This window comes from Miniopterus natalensis, chromosome 14 (assembly GCF_054644295.1).
Source record: "Miniopterus natalensis isolate mMinNat1 chromosome 14, mMinNat1.hap1, whole genome shotgun sequence".
NCBI classification, from domain to species: domain Eukaryota; kingdom Metazoa; phylum Chordata; class Mammalia; order Chiroptera; family Miniopteridae; genus Miniopterus; species Miniopterus natalensis.
Window position 1 is genome coordinate 46,765,126 of NC_142094.1, and position 25,751 is coordinate 46,790,876.

Genomic DNA, 25,751 nt, shown 5'->3' on the forward strand with positions numbered 1-25,751 from the left:
TGGTTCTCACTTCCCTCCTTGGCAGCATCCTTGGTTGCAACCACTCTTAGCAAGAAAATCTGAGCATTACTAAATTTCTAAAGGGGTCACCCTTAGTGATAGGCCTTTTTCTGGGTATCCCTTGTACTCATTTAAAAAAGAGATCAGTGCTCTTTTAAGAGGTCAAATGTCCTTCAAACTTTCCGACTAATACCTGGATTAAGGAGGCATCTTAATCCATTCAGACCAATGTTAGTAGATAGGCCGGATCAAAAGAGCTGGCTAAAAAATACACAAGTAAAAATGTAACTATTTCAGAGTTTCAATAGCTATCAAACAGCATAGCTGTACCTGTCCAAACCTGAATCCCAATCACTACTTTTAAAATGTCCATTTTCCCTTGTTTTTGCAGCCCACTTCCTTCAGAACATCAGGAAAAGGTAGATCAAACTGGTCAAGGCAGCAATTGAAAACTAATGATACAAACTGGTTAAACAAGGGCTCGAAGGTGAACACAGGCCTTCCTTGTTTGCATATGATGGCATTTCAGCTTGAAAATTTGTTTTATAAACAAGCATTGAGGTTGACATTTAGCAAGCTCCCTGATTTCCACTCTAATCGCCAGTTTTGTACTTGGATACTTAAATTATGTATATATTCATGAGATTAGAAATCAGCTCTGACATTGGGAAATTTCAAGCACAGGGAAATCCTGCCAAACCAGCATGGTATGGAATGCTCAGCGTATCCCTTATAAATAACTGAGAGCCTTTTTACTTAATGCAGTGCCTGGGGGAAACGTGATGGCATTAGGCAGATATCAGTTTCCTAAGTGTTTGTGCTTGTGCAGGAATCATTTGAATATCCCCAGGGCGTTTGAATTTCAAGGATCAATTTATCTTTTATTTCAATTAGCCCTTTGACATTAAGGGGCTGCTAGGTCTATTAAAAAACAAATGGAGTTACTGTGAAGATAAATACTTTAATATTTAATGGTTTAATGTCATTATAATCAATAATATTTTCTGAGCACCTCATATCTTCCCTGCTCCATCCTTTCTGGTTCCATGGTACCTTTTAGTGACCAAGAAGGCATTCAACACTGACTGAAGAGCCTATAACTTCAGGTGCTGAAAAGACACTGAGCCCTGGCAGGTGTGGCTCAGTTGGTAGGGCGTTGTCCCATGCTCCCAGAAGTCACTGGTCCCATTCCCAATCAGGGCACATGCCCGGGTTGCTGACTCGATCCCCAGTGTTGGGGGGGGGGGCGTGTGCAGGAGGTAGCTGATCAGTGTTTCTCTCTCTCCCTCTCTCTCTCCCTTTCTCTCTCTCTCAAATCTATAAAACTTATTTAAAAAGAAGAGACACTGAACTACTGTGTGTTTGACATATGTTATCTCAGTGTCCTGAAACAGTTACTGTTATTAGTACTTCCATTTTCACTTAGAGAAACTATAAAATTAAGTGACCTGCTGAGGGTCACACAGCCATTAGCTGGGCCTGAGAAAGTAGAGCGCCAGCTGATGCTCCTTCCCGGCTTGATATATTGTCTATCGGTGAGAAGCCAGAAGGATTGAATTTTGGAAAATACTGACATCTACTCCCTTATCAAGGAGTCATTATTCCCCAGGCAATGCCTGGCATTCCAAACAGCCATGATAAGCAATTCCCCTCTTAGGATCCAGGCAGAAAAGGAAAGATTAAAAAGAAAAAGAAAAAAAAAAAAAAGAGAGAAGAAAGATTTTTTAAAGACTGTATATGAAGCTGTTTAAATAGAATGTAGCCCTGGTAAAGAGGAGAGAAATACACTTTTACACGAGTTACTAAAATTCTATTGCATATGCTATCAATATATTGGCAGTAGAAGTTTCCTTTTCTATCAACATATGATTTCAATTCAAAATCAGTGACCATTTGTACAGAGAATGCAGCCTGTTAACATTTAGGGTTACAAGTATGTGTGCAAAGAGTCTCCGTATCAAAACACGACTTCCCCCTTTAAAAGCATGTCCTAGTTTTACGTGTATCTCAGCCATATATATACTGAAACACTGAAGGTGAGGCCAACGAGCAAGCTTTAAGATTTATTTCTTTCATAAACTGGGTCTCTCTGGAATACAGAGGAGACCAGGAATCACGCAGGTGCCAGGGCGGTGTTACTGCTGACTCCCAGGGCGCCAACTGTCACAGGATGACGGGTGGCCCGCCAAACTGTCTTCAAAGTTTTTTACTTCCTCCACAGAATTAATCACTCACTTGAATGTTTTTTGTGTTTTTTTTTTAAATTACAAAACAATTTAATATCTCCCGAAATATAGGTAGAGACAGACAGACCCATGAACAGGAAAAAATAAAGATGACAGGAAAGGCAGGAAAAGAAGGAAAATGTGATTTGGGGGCGAAGACAGGTGGATGAGCTTTATTTGTCCTGCACCATTTCTTTTATAAATTTAAAAATAAGAGAATATCACATTTCAAACAAAGCAGGATTACTTTTCTCAAAAAAATCTGAAGGACTGGTGACACTGGAGGAGCCATCCTCAGTGACAAGAACAGCGGCCTGGAGTTGACCAGCACCCCCTCTTCTAAAAATGAGCACCTGCTCTCGTTTCCCACAGCTCGGACCCAGCTGCTTGCGCACTTGAACTTCTTGCTTGCCTGCGCAGGAACTGGGGTCACGGCCTAGATGGGGCTCCACATCCATAAGCTGGGGAGAAGCTGTGCACTGCACGGGACAGAGAAAAGCGGTCCTTCCAGCTTCTGGTCGGGGGTGTAGGTCCTTCTGCAGAGCCACCCAAGAGGCCTTGCCAGCCTGGATCAGCAGGTCAAGGGGCCTTTCCTGCCAAGCTCCTGAGTCCTGGGAGTACCCAAGCCAGTTTTATAATGTTACAGACCCCACCCCCTTCCTTTCCAAATCACCCCTCCAGTACAATGAACCCCAACAGCGGGGCCAGGAGCCCAGTGCCCCAGGATGGCCGGCAAAGCTGAAGTCAATGTATATTCTTGTACTTTTCTATTTTTTCTCACAGTCACATCTGCGCTTTGTTTTCTCTCATTTCAAATGTTTCCCAACACATCATGTTTAGTGAGGTGTTTAAGACAGACTGAGAGATGCCGTTGGAGGCGATGTTTTATAGCACAGTTTGTACACTACTTTATTGCCAAATTAAAATAAAGATGTAATCTGGCAGACTCGGCCTGCTGCTAAGCCTGCCTTGGGTGGTTTTCTCCACCGAGGCAACAAAGTAGGGGAGCGCTCGCAATGAGGTGAAGAGCTGTCTCTCCGCTCTCCTACTTGCTTGGTTTCCTAATGCAAAGAAACCAAAAGAACAAGCAGAATGTTTGGTTTGCTTACTGCTTAAGTGCAGAAATAAAAAAGCATAGAAATAAATGAAGGAAAGCAAGATTTTGGTGCCCCTATTAATAAATTCAGCGGAATTCTTCAGAGTTTCTGCAGTGACTCCCTGTTTTCTGGAAGTATAAGGGGTGGGATTTTACCTGACTTTTATCTCTCTTCCCATTTTATATGAATTTTCCATAATGTCTGTAGTGTTTATTTTTCTGGAGATTCCAGGGCTTCCCAAGGTATCTCCTCACATAGACCCTTCAGAGGCGAAGGGATCCAGCTCCTATTTCTACACTAAGTCCCCAACAGGGCTTCCTAGGGCAGTCAGGCTACTGCTTTTATTTTATTTATTTTTTATCAATTGGTTTTAGAGAGAGACGGAGAGAGAGAGGGAGTGAGTGAGTGGGAGAAAGAGAGAGAAACATCGATTTGCTGTTCCACTTACTTATGTATCCATTGGTTGATTCTTGTATGTGCCCTGACCGGGGATGGAACCCACAACCATGGCATTTGGAGACGACACTCTAACCAACTGAGCCACCCGGCCAGGGCCTGGCTACTTCTTTTACAACTTCAAAGGGAAAAGGGCTCTAAACCTTTGCCCTCCAGTCATTGAAGTGGAGCCTGGAGAGCCACATGCCAACTCAAGAAAATGTTTACCTCTTGGCAACCTCCCAGACACCGACTACCACAGCGCTATTTCTCTCCCTAAGAAAAAAGACCACAACATCAAAATGTCCTGATTTTATGGATTCTGAGGGCACTTGGCTATACACATTTCTCCCCAATTAAAGCTTTAAAAGAAACCAACACACACAAAAATCCCCTGGCTTCCTATGGAACTGATGGCCAGCAAAACTCTATCTTGGGCCAGAAAGAACAATGTGATCAACAAAACTCTTTGAGCATCTTAAAATGCTCATATGAAAAACACTCCACTGGGCGTTCAGGCATTCAGGGTGCAATGCAATCAGAGAACACCCCATCCCAGAAGCCAGACATTCATGCTTCATCCTCAGGGCCTTAAAGGTCTCATTCACTGAAGGAGAGAAAAGCAATGACAGGGAAATAAGGGAGGAATGAAGGTGGTATGCATTCAAAACAGGGAGAGCACACCTGCAAGGACACCAAGGAGTGCACACAAGGAGCGAGAGAGGAGAGGAGGATTCTGCTGTCCGGGGAGGTCTGAAGGAGCTGCCACCTGCACAGGATACTTTCTAAGGGATAGTACCTTTTGCCTGAAAATTCTGTTCACCACAGGTCAGTGTAAAACAGCACCCAGCAGAGCCAACTAGCACCGAGGCTAAGCTCATGGCTGGGAATTTTGTGGCAGCGGCGTCACAGAAAAGCTAATGAGCAATCCTTACACGAAAGAATCAACCCAATGTTCCTTTTCCTGGGCAAATATGGCCATCGGTCTGCCAACACCAGCATGGGGCCCTGCTTGGTGCCCGTAGCTGCATCTCATTAGTGTTAAAAGCTCCCTGATTCATGGGCAATCACCAGCTATTATTTCCATATCACTGACCCACCTGAGTGGCCACAGACCCTCTCCACTTGATTTCCAGGCAACCCCAATAGCTAATGGCTCATCTGATGACTGCAGCCCCACTCATGCTGTGACTCAAGCCCTGCAATGTGCAGTTCTTCCCCAGCCCCGACTCGTACCAGGAGGTTATCCACGCTTTTCTTCCAGCATGATTTCACCTTCATTCTCTCTTGGAGAAACACAAGGTTAGCAGAAATCTGCCCATTTGCTGATCTCAAGAAAGCAGCCTCAAGAATGAAAACCCTACCAAATTTCATGTAAGGCTTTATTCCATTTGCTGAACTTCAACGTGTGATACCGAAGGATGGGTTTTCTCATTGGAAAGATTCATTAACTTCTACAGAGCAGAGGCAGTTAGGGCTCCTTCCAGATCCTAAATGATAGAATTAATTGCGTGTATGGTCACAAAAGATACTTTTTGGTCCAGTACAGGATGACTGTGCTATCATCCTAATTGGTCTTCTTGTGTTTGACCTTATATTACCACATTTTGTCATTATATTTCTACCAGATTAATTTTCCTAACCTTAAGCCCTGAACATATCATTCCACTGACCAAAATTTTCCAAAGGAGCCTAATTAGAAAACCAAAAATGATTTTGCCTAACAAGCAAACTGTCAAAATAGTTAAAAAGAATCAAGATTCTGTTCCAGAAGTATATATTAGCTATATATTAGCTTTACCAAATTTCAGTTTCAGCCAAATTCACAATCCTGTAAACATGGTTTTTCTAACTTTGTATTATTGTTTGTGACATTCCTCTTGTGTAAATGTGTCCCCCGTAAAGAAATATGATGTATTCATTAAGGTCCAGATGAAGTCGTTTCATCCGACCATCATCTCCTGAACTCTGGGCTGCCCATTTCACAGAATCGATCCAGCCATCTTGATTGGGCATCTATTAAATGTGAATGAGGGCACTGCTCTTTTGGCCCCCCTTAGATCGTGTGTATTTAATCTCTCTCCCCAGATGGATTACATGCTCATCGCTATGGTGATATTATACCAACACTACAGCATGCAGAGCACCTTAAATGGACGTGGAGTCTAATATTGTTTTTCCCCCAATCATTTTGGAAGCTCCCCTGCAATTATAATTATCAGCCTGAACACATTTTACAGCCAAGGAAGCTAACATTAAATACTGCTCACTGTAAGTGGCTGAGTTGGGGTGACAGCCCAGAGGTCCTATCTCTTCCAGGGCCACAGTGATCTCGGGAGGTACTGTTTAAAGTGCTGGGACCTGAAGGGTTACATTCTGGGCATCTCCTCCAGCACGACTGCAAAGATGCATAGTGTTCGCCCAGCCAGGTAAGTCTGGCCTTCACTCTGCCTCTAAGCATTGCGGAAAAAATTAACCAACTGTCAGATAAAATACAATAACCCAGCAGATTAAATGACTAATATTCTGTGTCTTGAGCTGCTCAGCCTCGCCTGTGGCAACTGCGCCATCCTGGACCAGATGCACTGTGGCCTGACTCCAGGAATGAAACTGTACATTACATTCTGCTGAAAGGGCAGCCAGGCTGCTCAAGAGGAAAAAAATACTAATTGTAAATCTTTTCTATTTTTAGACTTAATGTGCATTTTATTTGGCAGTAAGGGCAGCATGAATAAAACTCCAATCCCCAGAATTTTAATTTGCTTCCTACAAAATGCTCGTGGCAGTAGAGACCTTGGAAAGTTGTTTCCATAATTCTACTCCCTTCAGGGAGAGCCCCACACATCTCCACCATCTCCAGATAAAACCCTAGAATACCCCCCCTCACTCATGTAAGTCCAGTATGTCTTTAAATATGTATAATTTCTAACAACTAAGGAGAATTCTAAGAATGACTTCACTGAACCATGCATTTCACAAACAACATTCCAATATCTCCCTATATCCCTCTGGCTTCTATGGGTAGAGTCTTCCTTCCATTTGCTTATGCATATGTTGTTTCTTTTAATTTGAATTTAATTATATTTTCTGTTGGTAGCCTTATATTCTACCTGGGAATGTAAGGTCCTTAAAAATAGAGGCTATATGTATTTTATAGTGCGTCTGCAGTACAGAATACATGATATATTTTATAGTATGTATTCCTAGCATATACATAAACATATCACACACATACACACACGCATGCAGAGACATCAAACAGCAAAACCTCATTCAATGCTCCCTTTAAAAAGTGGAATTCTCCTTTAATCCAACCAGCAAGAGAAGAAAAGTCCCGAGGTAACCTGTCTCTGAAAAACGTTACCTGTGCACATGATTATTGCTCTGGCCATTTCTCTCACTGTTTTAGAAAATTCCTAGTTAGTGTTCTTAGCCTTTTGGGGGGTCATCCTTCCTTATGAGGGTCGTAGAAAAGCTATGCTGGTTGTTTATCTAGAAAAATGATCACCTCTCCACATACACAAAATACTGCCTTGAATTCCATGGGGGTCAGGGTCTCCTCACAGCCTGGAGCATCTTCCTTAAAAACTGCTTCTCCACAGTGAGTTCCTTGCTGTCTGGCTTTTCCCTTGTGTGCTGGGTCAGGGGTTCACACAGCTCCAGCCAGCGACCTGAGGTCCTCCTGGCTGCCTCTAGGCCCACCAGCACCCGGCTTAGGCTACCGCCCAGAACAAAACTGGTCACGGAGAAGAAACGTGGAGATGATTAACGAGCCGACTTCTCCCCGGAGAACCGTGCACCCTGGTCTCAAACAAGGTGCCGGAGCTCACCTTTTGGTCTTGGCTGTAGGCCAGGATCCAGTCCTCCTGCTTGGGGTGGAAAAGCAAGCTCTGGATGTAGAAGTTCAGCCGGTACTTTTGATAGGTCGCCCCTTCATCTGAGCTGATCAGTAAGCTGCTCTCAATCTCCGGGTCCGTGAGTAACATAATCTGCAGCGAGGGATTGTTGGGGAGAGATGACAACAGGAAGTTAGATTTCCAAATTTCCAAGACTTAACAATGAGCTGACATTTTGACAGGGGAGGAAAAAGGGGCAGGCAAGGGACACCTGGCTAAGCAGGGGACCTTGACTCCGTCGGGGTTGTTCTACCTTGACCCAGTGCCATGAACCGATTTCCACTAGGGAATGAAGGAGGCAGGACAAGCTGGAAGGAAGGGAGAGGAAACAGAAGACTGCATTTTCTTCCCTTCTGTAGGACACCTGATTCTGTTTTTCCCAAGGTTATCTCCTTAATTTGAAGTATTTCCCACCGTTCCCCTGACCTCAACCCTCCTTCCTCCTGTGCCCTGTTTACTTTACATTTGGGGAGGGCGGGGGATTAAAGAACAAGACTTGTCACAGTCTGTCGTGGGAAAGTGGAAAGAAATGGAAAGAGAATGGAGTTCACTGGATTTTCTTGCTTATGGAGCCTTCCTGTTCATGTCAACAATATCTGGTGTCATCCTACCTTTAGCATGATTTTCTGAGTCTTGTGTCAAAAGCTGGGCTTTCTCACGCCTCCTCTGCAAATTGTACAAAGGCCACTTTATCCCCTTTAATCTATTATATAATTTACTTATTTTGTCTACTGTCTACATACCCTCTCCTAGAACATAAACTCCATGAGAATAGACATAGGTGCTATCTCTCTATTTTCCTCCCCCACAGGTGTATTCCCAGCAGCTAGAGCAAGACCCGGAATATATTATATACTCAGTAAATATTTGTCAAATGAACGAATGAATGGAAGAGTTTCCCGACCTAGAAAGATGCCCAGAACAGCATGGGCACGTGGGAATGGGGAGAAAGATGCCCAGAGCAGCGTGGGCACGTGGGAATGGTAGACCCACTGTAAGAGCAGCTGACTGCCTCCTGCCTTTCGCCTACACAAGAGACTAGACTCCATCTGCGCAAAACTTCAGGCTTCTGACGCTCTGCTCTGTCGCGCTGGGATGGCTCATCTTGGTCAGAGCAGTAATGAACAATCCACGATAGGAGCATGACAGAAGCTGCCCTGATCACTGGTTTTTTCCTCTCATTTTGTGCCTCTGGGAAGGTGTGATGAAGCACCTCATTCCCGACTCTCCGCGGGTCTCCTTTCACTCACTCCAAGTGCACACCTAATGCCTCCAGACAGGTGGCCTTACTGCTACCCGCTGCCTTCCTCCCCATCAACTTATTAATTGACACTTTCTGAGCTTGGTTCGGAGAAGCATGAAAGATGTGCTTAATGTGTGGCTGTATGGAGAGAAATCACTGCAGCCTGGGGTCTTTAAAGATTACCAGCCCAGGAGGCAGCACTTCTAGGAAAAGAAGAGCGAGAGAGAAAGGAAAAAGTAAGACAGAGCCATGGCATAGGCCAGTAGAGTGCCAGGCAAACACGCGGAGATTGCTCGGGCATTTGGAGGCAATCATAGTAAAACCTCGGGCTGGTTAGTGTCACCTTCAAAAGTGCTGGCCTGTCACTGCAAGTGGCACATGAGGATCACACACCGGACACACTCGGCCTGAACTGTGTTTATGTCATCTGGGGAGAATTTAAGGTTCCTTGCTGCTCTTTCAACCTCCCTTCTTTCTTTTTCTTTTTTAAAGATTTTTTTTTCATTGATTTTCAGAGACAGAGAAAGGGAGAGAGAAACATCGATGTGAGAGCAAAACATCAGCTGGATGCTTCTTGCACATCCCCTACCCAGGATCAACCCCCAGCCAGCACATGCCCTGATCAGGAATCCAACGGGCAACCTTTCGGTGCACATGACGAAACCCAACCAACTGAGCCACACCGGCCAGGGCTCGGCCTCACTTACTGAAGAGGGAGTGCAAGGCTGTGGCTGCTGTGCAGCCTGGACAAGATGGACAGTACACACACAACCGGGAGACAAACTGCCTCTCCCTCCACGTTCCAGTGGAGCCGCTGACCCCAGCCATAAATTCTGACAAAGTCAGCGTTTTCTTATCTCCTGTTCACCAAGCAGACAGGGTTCCCTCATTGGATGGCTGGCTTGGAGCCATCAGGCAATCTAAGTACAAACTCACATGGCTTCATTAAAACCCCTCGTATGCATTAAACGAGGACTTTCAGATGGCTCCTAAATTCACAAGAATATTCCCAGGTGATTTCATATTTACTATGAAATATGCACATAAAAGCTGTTGTTTTCCAAACAACAAATATGTCATCAGATGATCATATTGCTTTGTGTCTCCAACCACAATTAACAATAATATGTAACAAGCCTTTTGCACTACTACCAAAAGTAATTTCCATAATAATACGAAGAGGCTCAATTTTATAGAGCATCTATTGTCTCTGCAAGGTGATTCCCCCCCCCCTCAGATATTCTATTTCCCTGTTAACCAGGATATGTTTTCCTCTCTTCCCATGAGAACAGACCTCACCACCTGCTTCTCCTGGCAGGCCACTTCAGCAAAATAAAAACACTGGGCCTACAGAATATCCTCAAATCAAGCTGATTTCTACTTATCACTTATTTTAAATGTTTTTGATAGTCATTGATGCTCTAAGTCATGAGACTGTATAAGGTAATTCTGCATCCAGGTAATTCTCCATCCAGGTAATACTGAATAAGGGAGGGTGGAGGTAGAATATGCAAGTGTTTTTCAAACATATGGCTGCTTAAGAGTGAATAAAAGAACCTCCTTGCTTCCATGGCATTTTTTTCTGGGTACTAAAAATATGTACACTAAAATCTCACCTTCTCTGTACAGTCCTCACCTGAAACCCTCTACTTGGGAACTTGACATTTTAGAAATGATGGAAGATGGTTGAAAATCCCCCTTGTAAGATTTATAAGTGCGTCTGTTACTACACAAACCTTCCAGTGGTTCTTCTTTCAAACCTCTGCTCAAATCCATTCAAAACAAACAGGTCAATCGGGCCCCATTTCTGTTTAGCCATTTTTATTGCACAAACGACTCTGTAAGAACACCAGTGGAATGGGAAGGAAAGAAAAATAAAGCGCTCGTGACCCTGTCCCTTCAACAAGTTACACGATGTTTATGCTTCCTTCTGCTTTATCCGTATCTATATATCATATCATAGATTTTCTTATTCTGATTTTTTAAATTTAACACTTAAATTTAATATTATTGCCTATATTCAAATCCAACTGAATGAAAAACACACAAACGCATGCACATACATTAATACACACCACTGCATACGATGCATTACTTAATCACAACCTTCAACAAAATTAGGTTACACTTGGTACAGCGGTTGAACCCTAGGAAGTATTTAATAAATTATTGTTAATTAAATAAGTAAAATCTTATTATTTCAGTCTTTAAAATTATTTAGTAATTTTATTTCAAGTGGGTTGAGGTTTGTCTTGTTATTTTGTAGGTTACTAAAAATAAGTAAGGTAGTAAGTAAATAAAGCCTTTAAGCAAGATACAGAAAATGTTTAAGGTATTTGAAAGAAACAATGTACATATGAGATCCACTTTTTAGACATAAATGATGGCATATATAAATAAATATGCTCTATCTTCTCAAGGAGGTACTTTATTGAGAAATACCGAGATGGCAACCTGAAGTTCATGAACACGCCTTAAAAATTAATAGATTACACTCTTTAAACATGCCCAGTGATCACTGTCTTTGCTGGTTTACACTGGCTCTCTACCCCTTCTGGCTCTTCATGTGACTTTAAATAAGTGGTGCTTTGTTGTGTTTAATCCTTTGCATTCTGGAACTTTAGGAGGGCTTTGTAAGAGGCGTGAATCCAAACTGCGTAATTCCTGATGTGAGCGTGCTAAAAAGGGAGGCGGCTGTTGGCCTGGCACAGAGCTTGGTCTGCAGTGTGGGCCCAGATGCCTCTCTAAGTGAGCGAACAAGGTAAGGAGTGAAGGGTGAACCCTCTTCATGCCTGTGGCCCGGGAGCCTGAGGCCCCCCAGAGAAGCCCCTGCCGTTCTACTTGCAGGCAGGGGGTAGAAACGAGGGGGAGAGTCTGCTTTCAACAGGAAGCTGACTACTCTCTGTTCGGACCAGCCCACGCGTGACTGGAACCCGCTTCCTCATGCCTCGCGGGCCGCGCGGCGCTGCACCGACCGCACCTGCAGAGGAACTGCTTTCTGTAGAAAGTCAATGCTGGCGACACGGGCTCCCGCCACCCAGCTCTCGGCGATCATTCATCATCCGCTTCGGCAGAAGGCAAAAACTTTATTTGCTTTTCCTAGAGGTGACAAATGAACGTGAAATGCAATGTATAGACTTCAAATATGTCACTTCCCAGTTTTTTTAGTATCTGTCCTTCTGACAGCTTAGTGTCATCAAAGACGAAACGCATGTTCCCTCTCTTCGACCTGCTCCAGGTTCAACCACGGCTACATGATGTAACTACAGAGTGGCTGGGAGCTTTCTGAACCGTCTCGGTTGTCTACTGGGGACATTTCTCCCGGAGAAATGTCATTACTATTTTCTTTTCCAGATTCTTTTCCTAGGTGTGTTGTCCTTGGAATTCCATCACTTACCCATTTAGATGGGGTGGAGTTAATATAAGAGCAGTTTCACTGCCTGTAGGCATATACTTTATCTCACCATTTCTTTGGTCCTAAAGTAAAGAGTGTTTATTTTATGTTTTGTTCTTTGTTTTCTCTTTTGCTCATTTGTCTATTCCTGGTCATCTGTGAACTGGAATCAAGAGGAGATAACATACGGGGGACATCTCTCCTGATTTGCTGAAGGCTTAACTCAAATGCAGATGACCATATCACAGGTGCATAATAAATACTTTTCCTAATGGTAATGACAATCAATGACAGTGAAAAAATTGCAACAGCAGTCAATTGGGCACTCCAGTTATCTACCTACTTTATCCAAACAAAAATCTATCTATAAACAGAATAAGAGGCTATTTGCAGGCCTCTGGCTTCATTATTAAAAATAAATTAAGCAAAGTATAATCAGAGCAATTGAGTAATTTGCTGACCACTGTGGGTGATAAGCTGCCTTCCCAGTGGGAGCTGAACGTTTATCTTTCCCAGGTGAATTAAAGGTGAGAGCAATAGGTGTTTATCTGTTTGCAACTGTGTGCAGGGCAGCATTGGGGGAGGTTCCAAAGGATCCCAGAATGATCCATGAAAAGGAAATCACTGAAGTGCAAACAATAGTGAGAAAAGGAGACGAAAGTGAATAAATAGAAAAAAGTTCAAGTAAGTGTACACTGATAGAAAACACCTGTAGAACGATGAACCCAGTAGTAATCAAGAGGAGATAACATCCGGGGGACATCTCTCCTGATTTGCTGAAGGCTTAACTCAAATGCAGATGACCATATCACAGGTGCATAATAAATACTTTTCCTAATGGATAAGTATTGAATACTACTCCCAACTGAATACTACTGAATACTACTCCCAACTCCCCAAACTCGGGGAAGCTCACCTAATGCACCATCCAGGGTCATTAACACAAAATAGGGTCATTCAATACAAAGAAACCACAGAAACGTTTGGGCAAGAGACCACCTACTTGTGACCTAAACATTAATTCAATGAAATTGCTAGGAACACGTAGCACTCTAAAGAGTTTATTCTGTGAGTTTACTTCTAAAACATTTTTTGAATGAGGGCCCGAAAACTTTGATTTTTTTAGGGGAAAAGTGAGTTTTTAAGAAGTGTATAATACTACTTCAGTTCTTCACATGTCTCTTACTAGCCTTGTCAGAAGATCTTATTATTATCATGTAACATTTATGATAATTCATTCAATACTCCCCCTGGGCAGGAAGAGAGTTAAGTTCACCAGGAATGACAACACATGGGTCACACTCCTTGGAAGACAATTCAAGAAAGAAAGTTCATAGAAGATTTCTTCTAATTTCTCTTGGAATTAGTGAACGCAACCCTTTCCTGAGTCAATCTGAATCTAAAAAACGCCACTTCACTGTGAGACTCTGCTTCCATTACAGTGGACGGCACTGACCCCCCAAAGGAAACCATGCCCCCGTGTTGGGGCGGGTTGATCTGAAGGGCTGCCTATGGAGCCTGTGAACCACAGGCTGGTTTTCCAGAAGATGAGCCCTGACCAAACCCTAAATCTGACCCCTGTCGATGCTGCTGTGGGTGTGTGCACTTCCTCGGAAAAGAGAGGGTGTGTCTAGTGAAGGTCATTCACACCATTAGAAGAAGGGAAAACAAACCATAAATATGTACAATGATCACAGAAAATACTATGAGGTTTGACTTCAAAGACGGATTCGAGTGTCATCTCTGCCACTCTGAAGAGCTCACTGCTCGCTTCATTTTTTCATGAGCCTCGGTTATTTCACTGAGGGTAATGATACCATAACCAGCTTACATTTCTTGAGCATCTGTTGGGTGCCAGGCACTCCACTAAACCTTTAAAATATGTTGCGTCATTAAATTGTTAAAAAATACTTCAGATCGATATTATTATGTCCATTTGACAGCTGAGAAAATGATGCTTGGAGAAAGGAGGTCATTTTCTCAAGGCCGCACAGCTGACGGGCGGTGAAGCTCACTATGGCATATGCCGCAGAAGTCCACGCAGACCGGAATGCTGGACTTTGTGCAAATGTTACCATTACGACTCCACAAAGGATGGCACATTTAGCACTCTATGTTCTGCTGAAATGTGAGAGTTGAGTTTTCAGAGACAGAGAAAGAGGGAGAGAGAAACCTTGTATTACAAATATCTCATAAAAATATTGCCTAGATGGGAAAGGGGGTTGCGGTGAGAAGCCAGGAGCTACGTAATGGAGACTCTCAATAACAAGATAATTGGTAAGATATTCTGGAGGCAACGAATAGTTTTTTGGCTTTAAATACAAATCTCTGGAATCAAAACACTCAGTTCCTCTTTTACACTCCGATTTTTCACAATGGCTCTGGTCTCCTTTTCCTTACCCTTGTAGCATCACTCATCTGAAAGATTATTTTTTGTGCTTTATCCTAAGGATGGGTGAGGCCTGGGCAAAAAGCTCTGGCCTAATGAAAGCATAGGGAGGGAAACAAGCATTTCCCCATAAGCTAGCTCTCAAGGAAGTTTATGCTAAACCCCATGGGAACCAAACAGTGTAACTGCTCTCCTAATAAACTGACCCTGTGTCTAATTGGCATCTGCAACACGAACTCCTTTTGCTAGAGTAGTTATCATCATATTAAGGGGATAGTAAAAACTACAGAATATTCATCAATGCTTAGCACTGTGTCATCTGGTTTTTAAAATGGTATTTTAGAGGGAAAAAATGATGCACAAATTTGAGAGACATTTTTATTATTGCAGTTACTATGGAGACTGATCAAATACTTCGAGAATATCTGAGCCATCTTAAATATCCCAGCATTATTCTATAGCCTCCACTCAAACTCAATGAGAACACACTTTCATGGCCATTACAAGTCCCAAGGTAAATTTTCTCCTAAATCCCCAAAGATCTACAAATGCCAAAAGGTTACATCATTTAAAAACATTAGCTGCTATCAGGAGGAGCCAAGATACCACGGGAAATGGACATTCATCTTCGCTCATGGGAAACTTTACAAGAAATGATGCTCATTTAATGATAAGAAATCTCTTTATTCCACTAGAGATGATTAAGGAGAGGAGGTGGGGAGAAGAACGTCCAGCCTGTGAATCTTCAGGGTGCCTAAATTACCCAGGTTATATTATAGAAGGGCAGACCTGTTAAATGTCCATTAAGGTGTACATAACTAACTCTTTAATAAGAGAAACCATATCTAGGCACTGTAATCCCATCATTTAATTTAGAATGTGACACCATTAAAAAATGGGTCAAGGTGGGGGGAAAGGGACATTTGTAAAACTTTTAACAATAGAGATATATTTTTAAAAAATGGGTTTCTTAAGAGCAAAACTGTCCTTGTCCCTTTATGCTCACAACAAAAGCACCAATATCAATTACAACATAACTTAGCAATTCAAAACCAAATACTTATTGTTCTCATGCATCTTAAAATAAATTGAATTTCAGGTAGCCTTGGACCAAAAAACAACAAAAGGTCATTTAGGTCTGAGGCTGAATGGATAAATGGTCACTGTGTCCCAGAAACTTACAGCAAGTTTGATTTCTGTATACAGGTCTGTATAAAACCATCCAAAATTTTTATTTTATGTTTTTCTCATTTATATGCATCCTGCTACTATGCCAATCCTATGAAACACGCATCTGCTCCAAGTTACTACCAACAGGAAATTCACGCTTTAAGAAAATAACCATAAAATCAGATCTCTTGACTTCAGTGGTATTTCTCAGCACCCTGAATCAAAAGGAAAAGAAGGGCCCCCCCAAAAAGCCTTCAAAAAGAACCAAAAATTGCCTACATAGAATATCTGCAAACAACACGATCTTTTATGTATTTGGGTTATTATTTTGTGTATCTAGTTACAGTTGCTCAGAAGTTAGCATCCTTAACAATCAGAATGATTCCTAATCTAGGTGCTACCATGAAATCCAGTTAGAAAAGTGTCATTCTATTTTGTGACTGTACAAAAGCATTGTGAGACCCAGATTCATATTCATGATGGGTTCAACATGCCCGTAAAGATACTACCACTTACAAAGCTGGCCAATCTTGATTTAGAAGCTGCTTTGACCCTATGAGACACAGTTCAGACACATTCTGGCTTTCTCTGAATGGATCACAGACAGGGTGAACATATGTCATATTTTGTCCTGGTAAGTCCTGGTTTACTCTACTGCACCATCATAAATATTATTACTGACACACATATGTATGGCTTCCTAGTGAGAGGAAGATTTCTGAATCTTGTACCCTCGGAGAATATCTCTCAAAAGTGAATTTTTCCAGGTAACTGAGTTAATTTTTTAAAAAATACAGACCATACTTAATGACAGAGCAATCCTCAAACTGGTGGCTTCCTTAACAGAATATATCAGTCATCTACCTTTTGCTGAAACTAAGGGTCATGAAAATAATATCTCAATTAATTCATTTTACTAAGGATAACAATGCTTCCTGGAATTGCAGAAGTGTGCTGAGCTCTCCCCTGAAAATTAAATAGTTTTCAAAGTTCAAATCATTCTTCTTAACCCACCCCACCCCCATACCTTTCCACTGTCAGAGAGGCTCCTATTGATATAACAGAAACATTTCTTCCACATTCAATCTAAATAATTTCTTCTGGCATATTTTATTAAATCAAGAAGGCATTTCCAAAGTGAACCCTACCCTAAAACAAATGTATGCTTTTCTAGAGAAATATCTTGATCACCAAATGGAGTCTCACGTGCAAAACACTGAGTGGCTTCCCATTTCGTAGACATTTTAGACATTCCCTCGTGTGGACCGGCCTATAATACTGGCAGGTTCTTCTTTAGAGCCCCTGTCAATCATGACCCCGTCCTCCTAAGGCCATGCTTTGTGTCAGGCTACAGCTTAGTCTGGCCACCAGGGAGCCCCTCCAACCTGCTCCCTCCTCATCAGGAACAGTTGGTACTGGACCGGATTCCTCCAACTTGGAATAAGAGGTGGTGGTAAAAGCGTGCTCCTGGGCTCAGGTTTTTGAGCTATTTGGCAGGTGTCTCGTTTTTGGAATGTCTATGCCAAGGATACAACAATTTTGTCTCTTTTAAATTATTCATCTCATTTGTTTTAAAATTTCATATTTTTCTCAAATATGAGCAGGAATTAACATGCATTCGTTACAGGAAAAATTTGGAAAATGTCCTCCAGAAAGTACTTACAAAAAAGAAAAACGAAATCACTCAAACGTGACTATGCAGAGATAATTATCACTAACACTTTGCAGTTTGCTTTCCCAATCTTTGTTTCTATGTATATATAGGTACACAATATAGATAACTCTGTGTGTGTGTGTGTGTGTGTGTGTGTGTGTGTGTAGAAAGACAGAGAGAGAGAGATCTATACGGCAAAAGGCTATCACATCATCCCCACTGCTCTTAGTAGAAGGATTCCAAATTTCACTAATATAATCTTATGACCTAATGTAGGTTAATATTTCTCTACATCAATTATTATTTCTTCAAGTAATCTCCTTGAAGTAGAATGTATGGATCAAAGCATATAAATCTTGTACCCCTTTTGATACATATCACCAAATTAATGTCTTTCTGAAAGAGAGTACTAATTCAGAGTTCTTTGATAGGACTTAGGAAGTACTTGTCACCAACACTAGGTCTTCTTTCTTTTTATTTTTATAACATTTTCTAAGCCGGCTGGGGCAAAAGGTGCATTTTGTGTTAATACACATTCCTAATAATAGTAAGTTTTGCTTTCCTTCCTCCCTTTGTCATTTGTGGTTAGTCATTTAAATATCCTCATTTGGCAGACTGCCAGTTCATGCTTTCTCTTCATTTCAAATTATGATTGTTTCTCTTTTTCTAATGGATTTTTATAAATTGCCACTCCTACCTCATAGTCTATTTATAACAATCTGTTTAAATAAATTTTCTACCTTCATCTAAAAAAAGCAATAAAGTATCATTCTGCACATATTATATACACCTATAAATAGGTGAGCCCTGGTGAGTAGTTAAAGTTTAAAGACAATAAAGAAATCAGAAACTCCAAACTTTATAAAACGTCAATAATTGTGTTCCCTAAATGAAGAACTGCAGGAAAAAACCCTCACATTATTTCTCCAATTTTGACTGCCATCAATTCATAGGCAGAATTTTCATATCACCCATTTATCATACATTGTAAGCTGTTAAAAGATAGGCCACTGCACCACAGAAACTCACGTTTGCTAAACTGCTAGTTAAGAAGATAGTATACATATATGACATTTTCACTTAAGAATTACACAGCACTTTACAAATGTTAAGATATTCCAACTGGAAATTGAAGCAAAGCTCAAGGGAGTGAAATTAGACAGGGAAGGGCATGATGATTTCTCCAAGATGATTACAGAACATTTTTGGCATTTCTATGTCTCACACCCAAGACCCTGGTTCCCAGACCTGCATTTTAAACATCAGAAAACATAATAACCAGGTCTTCTAGCCAATGAGCATGGGCTTGGAGTGGTTATTAACCAACACATTTAAATTTGTCTAAAACCACAAGAGAAAATGCAAACGAAATGGCATTTTCCCTCTTTGGAACAATTGCACGAAATGCAATCTTATAATCTGTCTTATCTGCAGAATATTTCAATAAAATTATAGAAATATCTTCAAAATTAAAATTTTTAGAATCCTTTTTTTAGTCATTCTGAGAACAAACAGAAAAACAAGAGTTTGGGAATGAAAAGGGTTTTTTTTTAGAGCAATTTTTCACTTCTTGGGGGTTGACCAGATGTTCACCATTCAACTATTCATTTCAACTTTTTTCCCCTCTAATTTATTTAAGTAGTTTTTGGCACCAAGAGATAGCTGCTGTGCTTAAGACTGAAGATTAAATGATAAATGAGACACTGAATGCCTTGCTGGCCTGTGAATTCTTCTACAACCAGCAACTACACAGAAAAGAGGAATTCAGCAGGGACAGTACAGCTACACAGGCACTGACACACACAAAGTATTGTGAGATCGACACTCCTGTTGCTGGAAGGAGAGAAGGCAGCCACAGCCATCGAACATCGGACACTAAACCGGGTTTTGAAGGATGTGGAGGTGTTGACAGAGGGCCGGGGAGGGTTTCAGGGTGGAGGGGTGAACATAAGAAACGACAGAGAATTGTTAACATGCCTGACGTGTTCAGGTAACAGCAAGTTCCCCGGGATGGCAGAAGGTAGGTAAAGCTGCCCACAGCCAAGAGGAAAGGGCTTCACTGGTCACACAAAGGAGTTTCGACTTAATTAGCAAGAGAACCTATCGTTCTGAGCCATACAGACAGAGTCACGATTTTGAAGCAGGAGTTAGAAAGACTATGGCTCACTTACAACGATCACTTTGGAGATAATACAGAATGTAGATTAAAGGGAAGGGAATATGAAGCTGGGGGGCTGCTTAAGACATTATGGCAATGGTCCAGCTGAGAGAAGTGTGCCGGGAACACAGACAACCTCAGGCCTGCTGAAATATCCCTAAGCCGGGCAGTTATATTACCAGAAGACTTCCAGTCCACTGGGACTCCAGTCATACTTGATAGTTATTTCCAGGCAAATTTATAAGTACTGGAGATTCTGGAAAAGGTTTTTCAGAAGCACACCAAGTAGGGAAATCACAGCTGAGTCTGACAATCAACACTCTTCAAGGATCTAACAGGAGGGGCAATAACAAAAACATATGTCTCCCCACTTTAACGCTTGCCAATGTAAATGAGCATATGTGCCTCTTCAATGCTCAACAAAGTCTCAAGCCACAGAACGTGGAACTGCCGCAGAGGAAACCCTCAGGCTGAAAAGAATCATTTGGGTGAGAGCCTTTATTCCTTGGCCAACAGCGCAGGGAAGTGCAGTGGTTAAAGCCCATGGTCCATAGGCTGAGTTTGACGGGCATCCGAGTTCTGTTTGAAGGAGATAATATTGGCCCAATGACCACTGTTTATCAGCCAATTTTCCAGTGATGTCCAGATTTTTTGGGATCATATTCCCATAGAGTCATAGTCAACAAGAACTGCTATCCCTTCTAGGGAGGTCCTATCTTTTCCAGTTGACCACAATCCACACATCCTTTGTTGTCTTCTCAACACTGAAAGCTGGCTTCTGTTGGCATTTGTCATTAATATAAGAAGAAAAAAAGAAAAAACACAGCAAAAATTCAGAGCTAAAGTGAAAGATAAGTAAGTTCTGTATCTTTGTCGCTATTCAAAATGGGACAACAAACAACAGATTGAGAGGAGAGCGTATTAGATGGTGGAGTTATTACTCATTTCCCCCCATTCATACATTCGCTCTCATTTATTACTGTTTTGGAATAAAGTGCCTGTGCCCAAAGAATCCCTAGTCACATCTATAATCACCTGGGCAAGCCAACAGGTATTTGAATTGAGGCTCATATAGGAGCTAAGAACACAGAACCAACTTTGAGCCCCAGTTCAGCTTATTACTTGTCATGTCACTTTGGGAAATCACTTATTATGCCAGGTCCTTTATTTCCATGGTTATGAAATGTGACTTAAAATGCCCACTTCCCAGGGTATAGATTTGTGATGATTAAGTGGAGCCAAAGCACTGAACATAGTATTTTCTAAGTGAAATTAATAGCTATGACATCATAAGGATTCAATAATCAAGGAAATTACAAGAATACTAGAATAAAGAAAATGTTTTTAAAAGTTTCCTTTGGTTTGCTAATCTCTGAAAAGCACATTCTGAAGCAAAAAGAGGGAGACACATTTGTAACATTTGCCGCAAGAATTCAAAGACAAAAATCTGTTTTTGCTCTTGGAACTTCAAAAGAATTAGGGCTCTGAGGGGCATAGCTTTGGGAACTACCTATTGACTACCTACATTGCTGGCTCATAGGAGACATGTAACACTTGTTAGCTCATTATTATAACTGGCTCTAGACTTTTTGTGGCGTTAGGTCAATCTCATTACTTTCAAATTTATATGTGAGAAAGAGGTACAGGATCGCAAGGATGGGAACAGCAGGGACAGACTGGGTGATGCTGTGGCTGGCTACATGTGTGGGAGGAAACTGGCTCTGATGATCTTTCCTGTTTGGAGAGATGGCTGAATCCACATCTATCCTAAACCCTCTTTTCTGTTTTCTTTGGCATTTATGGAAACAAGATGTTTGCTACATGTGCTCAAGTTATCCAACACGACTAAGGTAAAATATTTACTATAACTATTGGACTAGGAAAGAGGTCCAGAGTTCTGAATGTGAATGTTCTGTGGAGGCAGGTTACCTGCTTGAGGGGCACAGGGGGAAGCCAGTGTGCAGTGGAGTGGGAAATGGGGTCCATTTCTGCCACTGCCCAATGTAGGAACATTGGAAAAGTCATTTAACTTCTCTGAGCCTGAATTTCAACATCTTAAAATACTGAGTTGGAACCAAAAGGTAGTTTCTAGTGTTTCTTTCAGTTCAGACATTATATAATTTTGGGGGGTAAATTATACATTCTAGAGAGGTTGCAGGCAGATCCAATGTTAGCGAATCAAATCCTATATACCTATAAATAAAATTGCCTTTCCCCAAAACACCATTCTTCATCTGTAATTGATCTTGACACTCGATTCTGGCATTTGAGCCTTACGTTTTGCCCAAATGCAGAATGTACACGGAACACTATGTAAAAGAAGCCTGTGCTGTTTCCTTTCGTCGAGTGAAGTATTCCTTAATTCATATGTTGGCAGTTCAGATTTTCTGAAATCAAGGTAAACCTATGATAACAAGGACAGCAGAAAGAACATCTGTGCTAAATGGAAGCTTTAAATTGTAGAAATGTCAACATGATTCTAAATCTAAGATGGCAAATTTCAACAAGATGTAGATCTTCCTGGCATACCACATTTTTCAACAGCCCCTTTATCAAATTTGTTTTTCCCCTGAAGGTAAATTCTTCTAGTGCTGCATTACACCCATACACCCCATCCCACCAAGGCTCAGTCACCAATGATATGATACCTATCAGATTGAACTAAAATGTAAAGGTCACTTTGCTTATTAAAGCTCAGCCTTGAGCCTAAATATCTCTATTCATTTTTCCTGGGGAAAAGGGGAGAGAGGGAGAGAGGATGGGGGCAGGGGAAGAAGAAGAAGAGAGAGAAGCTTGGGAAATGGGCACTTTTACTGATGAATTCGTCTGAAACTGAGTTCCCTGCATCCTAACGAAATTTAAATTGACTCATCTATAGCTGAACCAGAGTTTTCACTTGGAACCGAGAATAAATCTTGCATAGAAAAGATAGCACCTTTCTCTGATCGAATAACCACCGTTTTCTCACTGATCTATCATCTTTACTCTAAGAGACTCAGTAAGATTGTCTAGTGGTAAAAACAGCGGCTTTTTCTGTCTGCATCTAGTTCATCAAACACCTCTGAGCATTTTGGAATTCATAGGCAATACAATCCCACCCACATTTCCATTTTTCAAATACATCACTTGGCTAAAGGATGTTTGCTCTAAGACTGATTGAAAAGTAAACTGCATGATGCCGCTAACTCTTGGGAATCTTGACCTGAAAAACGCCCCACGTTTTCAATTCAAGCACCTATACTTAGGCGATTTTCATGAAAACCGCACATATTTTCTTCTAAGCTCTGAATACGACCCTTTTCCAATTTAGTCTCTCACTGAGGAGGTTTTGGGCTCTGCCAGAATATACGAAACAAAAGATGGAAACAAACAGCCAGGTGCAACCATGAATTTTTAAAGCAGGTTTGCTGAAAAAAACATGCAAAACAAAACCCCTCCAACCACCCTTGGGGTAAAACATCAATGTGAATATTATCCAGTATCATCTCTAGTATGTGTCTCCACCAGCCCCAGACAGATGGCCAATTTACTTTTACCACATTCCTGTCCATGCAGCCAGGTGCTCCCAGTTGATGGCTTCTGCAGGCTGGGGCTCTGACTGAGCTGTCAGGGAAGCCAGGGAACGGTTCATCGCCAGAGCGGCACGCAGATGTAGAAAGCAAAGCTAAGCACACAATCCTACAAAATACGTATTTTAAGACAAAGGAACAGTAGGCATAGATTGGCCAAAAAGGTAAAGCTATCTGAAATAAAAGGTTTATTGGAACTTTCTTTGAAATAGGAGGTACCATTTCTTAATGATCATAAAAGGGGAAGTGCCTTCTGTCACTTTAGTCTTCCATTTCCTGCAAGAAGCCTGGGGTTCTTCGATTCAGGCAAAGATCTGTACGACTGAAGGCAGACTACTGCATCATTTCCACAACCATAGCACTGGGCTAAAGGGACGGAGCAGGGCTGTGAGGGGGAATCAGAACCGTCTGTCCATCCTATTCCTTGCAACTCAGACAAAGCTTCTGACTGGATGCAGCATCTCAAATGTCTCATCTGTAATCGACCTACATTGAGCGGTGTCTTCTAACACTTCAGCCCTAAGCTATGGCTCCAACCTCTCGAGCCAAGAAATGGCCTCTTCATGAGTAATTAAATGCACACGTTGGTCTCACCCAACATGCTACGTCAATGCTCACTCCCATGAATCATTTTGGAAAATAAGAAGTATTCCTTAAATGATACTTACATACAGCCAACATATACAAGACTTCCAGAGCATTTCTAGGATTGTAAATGAAACCACGTGCAAGGGGTTACTGTGTCTACGTGTTGTGGGTCACCAATGAACCTCACACCACAGATCGAGGAACCAAAAAGTAACTCGGTGGCAGGTCCATCTCGAGAAGAAACAGGAAGTCTCACATGCCATTAGCCTGATGGGTTAGAGGACGTTCCTCTGTCCTTCAGAAGCTCACGGGGTGTAATGTTATCCCCAAACCAATGACTCCATGTTGCTGTTGTTTATCTGTGTGTCTCCTCTACTGGACTTAGTGTCGACACCAGACACAGAATCTTTGCTCTTCCTCTAGTGCCTTCTGCCTAGTAAGTTGTTAATCAATATTTGGTGACAGAATAGACAGGGATAGGGTTTTTAATTCAGAAACTAACTCATTAGGTGTTTAAATGAGCACTTAATATTCACATATTATTACGTAATAAATGTGCCATTGCTCATCACTTTAAGGAGAGCAGTTGGGACAATAAATAAAGGGAAAGAGGAAAATAAGGAATTAGAATCAGGAAGAAAGGAAAGAGAAGGAAGGAAGGAGAAAGAAAGTCTCCAAATAACATTGTTTGGGGCATTAAACTAAATCCCTGTGTTTTTATATATTACCCATAGGCTATAATTTTTATTTTTCACTAATTCATAAGATATCATGTTCATAGCAAACATTTAATAGCCCTTACTGTGTGCTAGGACCTGTCCTAAAGGCTTTAGATATATTAACTCCTATATGCTTATAAGTCTATCAGTCAGCTACTAAACAATTGACGTACATCACTGTACAAGTTTGGGGCATACAGCATGGTTTGAGAATGAGGGTAGAATTCTTGATGAAACAGATTTATGACAACACAATCGTTCCTCGAATTACCTATGACTTTACAAAGACGCATATTTTATGTTATAAAAAAAAAAGCACATAATTATTTGGAAAATATTGCATAGTGGGGAAATATGCAAACTTGGGGCACCTAAGGGCACTTCTGAGTGTATGTATTATAAGAACTATAATCAATCACCTAGGCATGCACACAGATGCACAATCTCGGTGCCTGGCAGGGCTTCTCCGTCTCACAATCCTCTGCACTTTTGAGTGATTGGGTTCTGTCCTCAGAGAGCGTGGCCGGGGGTGGTTGGAATCCAAGCCGTTCCGGGGACTGGAAACGCTCAGCATCTCTTCTCCAGCATCTATCTGCCCTTTAGGCGGCCTTATCTCAGTGACACATCTTGGCCTCTCTCCAGCTAGTATATTGTTTATTGATTGATGTGCATATGGTAGAGAGAGTAGAGCACTCTCTGAAAGTTGTAAAAAACTGGTAAAAGAGGTTCTGAATATGGTATCCGTCTGAATCTCAACAGCCAAGAGACTCCGTGAGATAGATTATTGTGCATCGACCTTGTCCTCAGCTCCCAATCCAGGCCTGCAGCATAGAACGGGGGGGGGGGGGGGGGGTTCCCATTACAGTTGATTTCTACAAGGACATCTTTCATACGGGATCTCCGAATGCCTGCGGTACAGATGATTGCTGTGAGTGGACCTGACACGCAACCATTTAACAATCCGCCTGCCGTGCAGGTGAAATCCCAGGAGGGCCCGGGGCTGATCTGTGGGGACAGCATCGAAGAAGGTGGGCATTTAGAAACCTGGCATTTCATCAGAAAGATGCAGCCAGCTGGGCAAGGCACAGGTAATCCAAACAAACTGATGGGAGAGAAAGGGAGAAGTACTTTGTCATAATTGCTCCATCAAAGAAAATCTCTTCTTATTCAAAAAAGAGGACCCCGTGCCCAGGGACGAACTCGGCAAGTTTCCT

General features: G+C 41.8%; 1 protein-coding gene across 4 annotated transcripts in view; it reads right to left on the reverse strand.

Annotated features, from left to right (window-relative positions):
- SORCS1 (sortilin related VPS10 domain containing receptor 1) overlaps positions 1-25,751 on the reverse strand; it is a 394,451-nt gene that overhangs the window by 141,303 nt on the left and 227,397 nt on the right. For all 4 annotated transcript variants that reach the window (XM_087823933.1, XM_087823932.1, XM_087823934.1 and 1 more), the window contains exon 4: positions 7,588-7,746. In XM_087823933.1, coding sequence (XP_087680059.1) covers positions 7,588-7,746 — 159 coding nt within the window. The remainder of the gene's footprint in view (positions 1-7,587; positions 7,747-25,751) is intronic.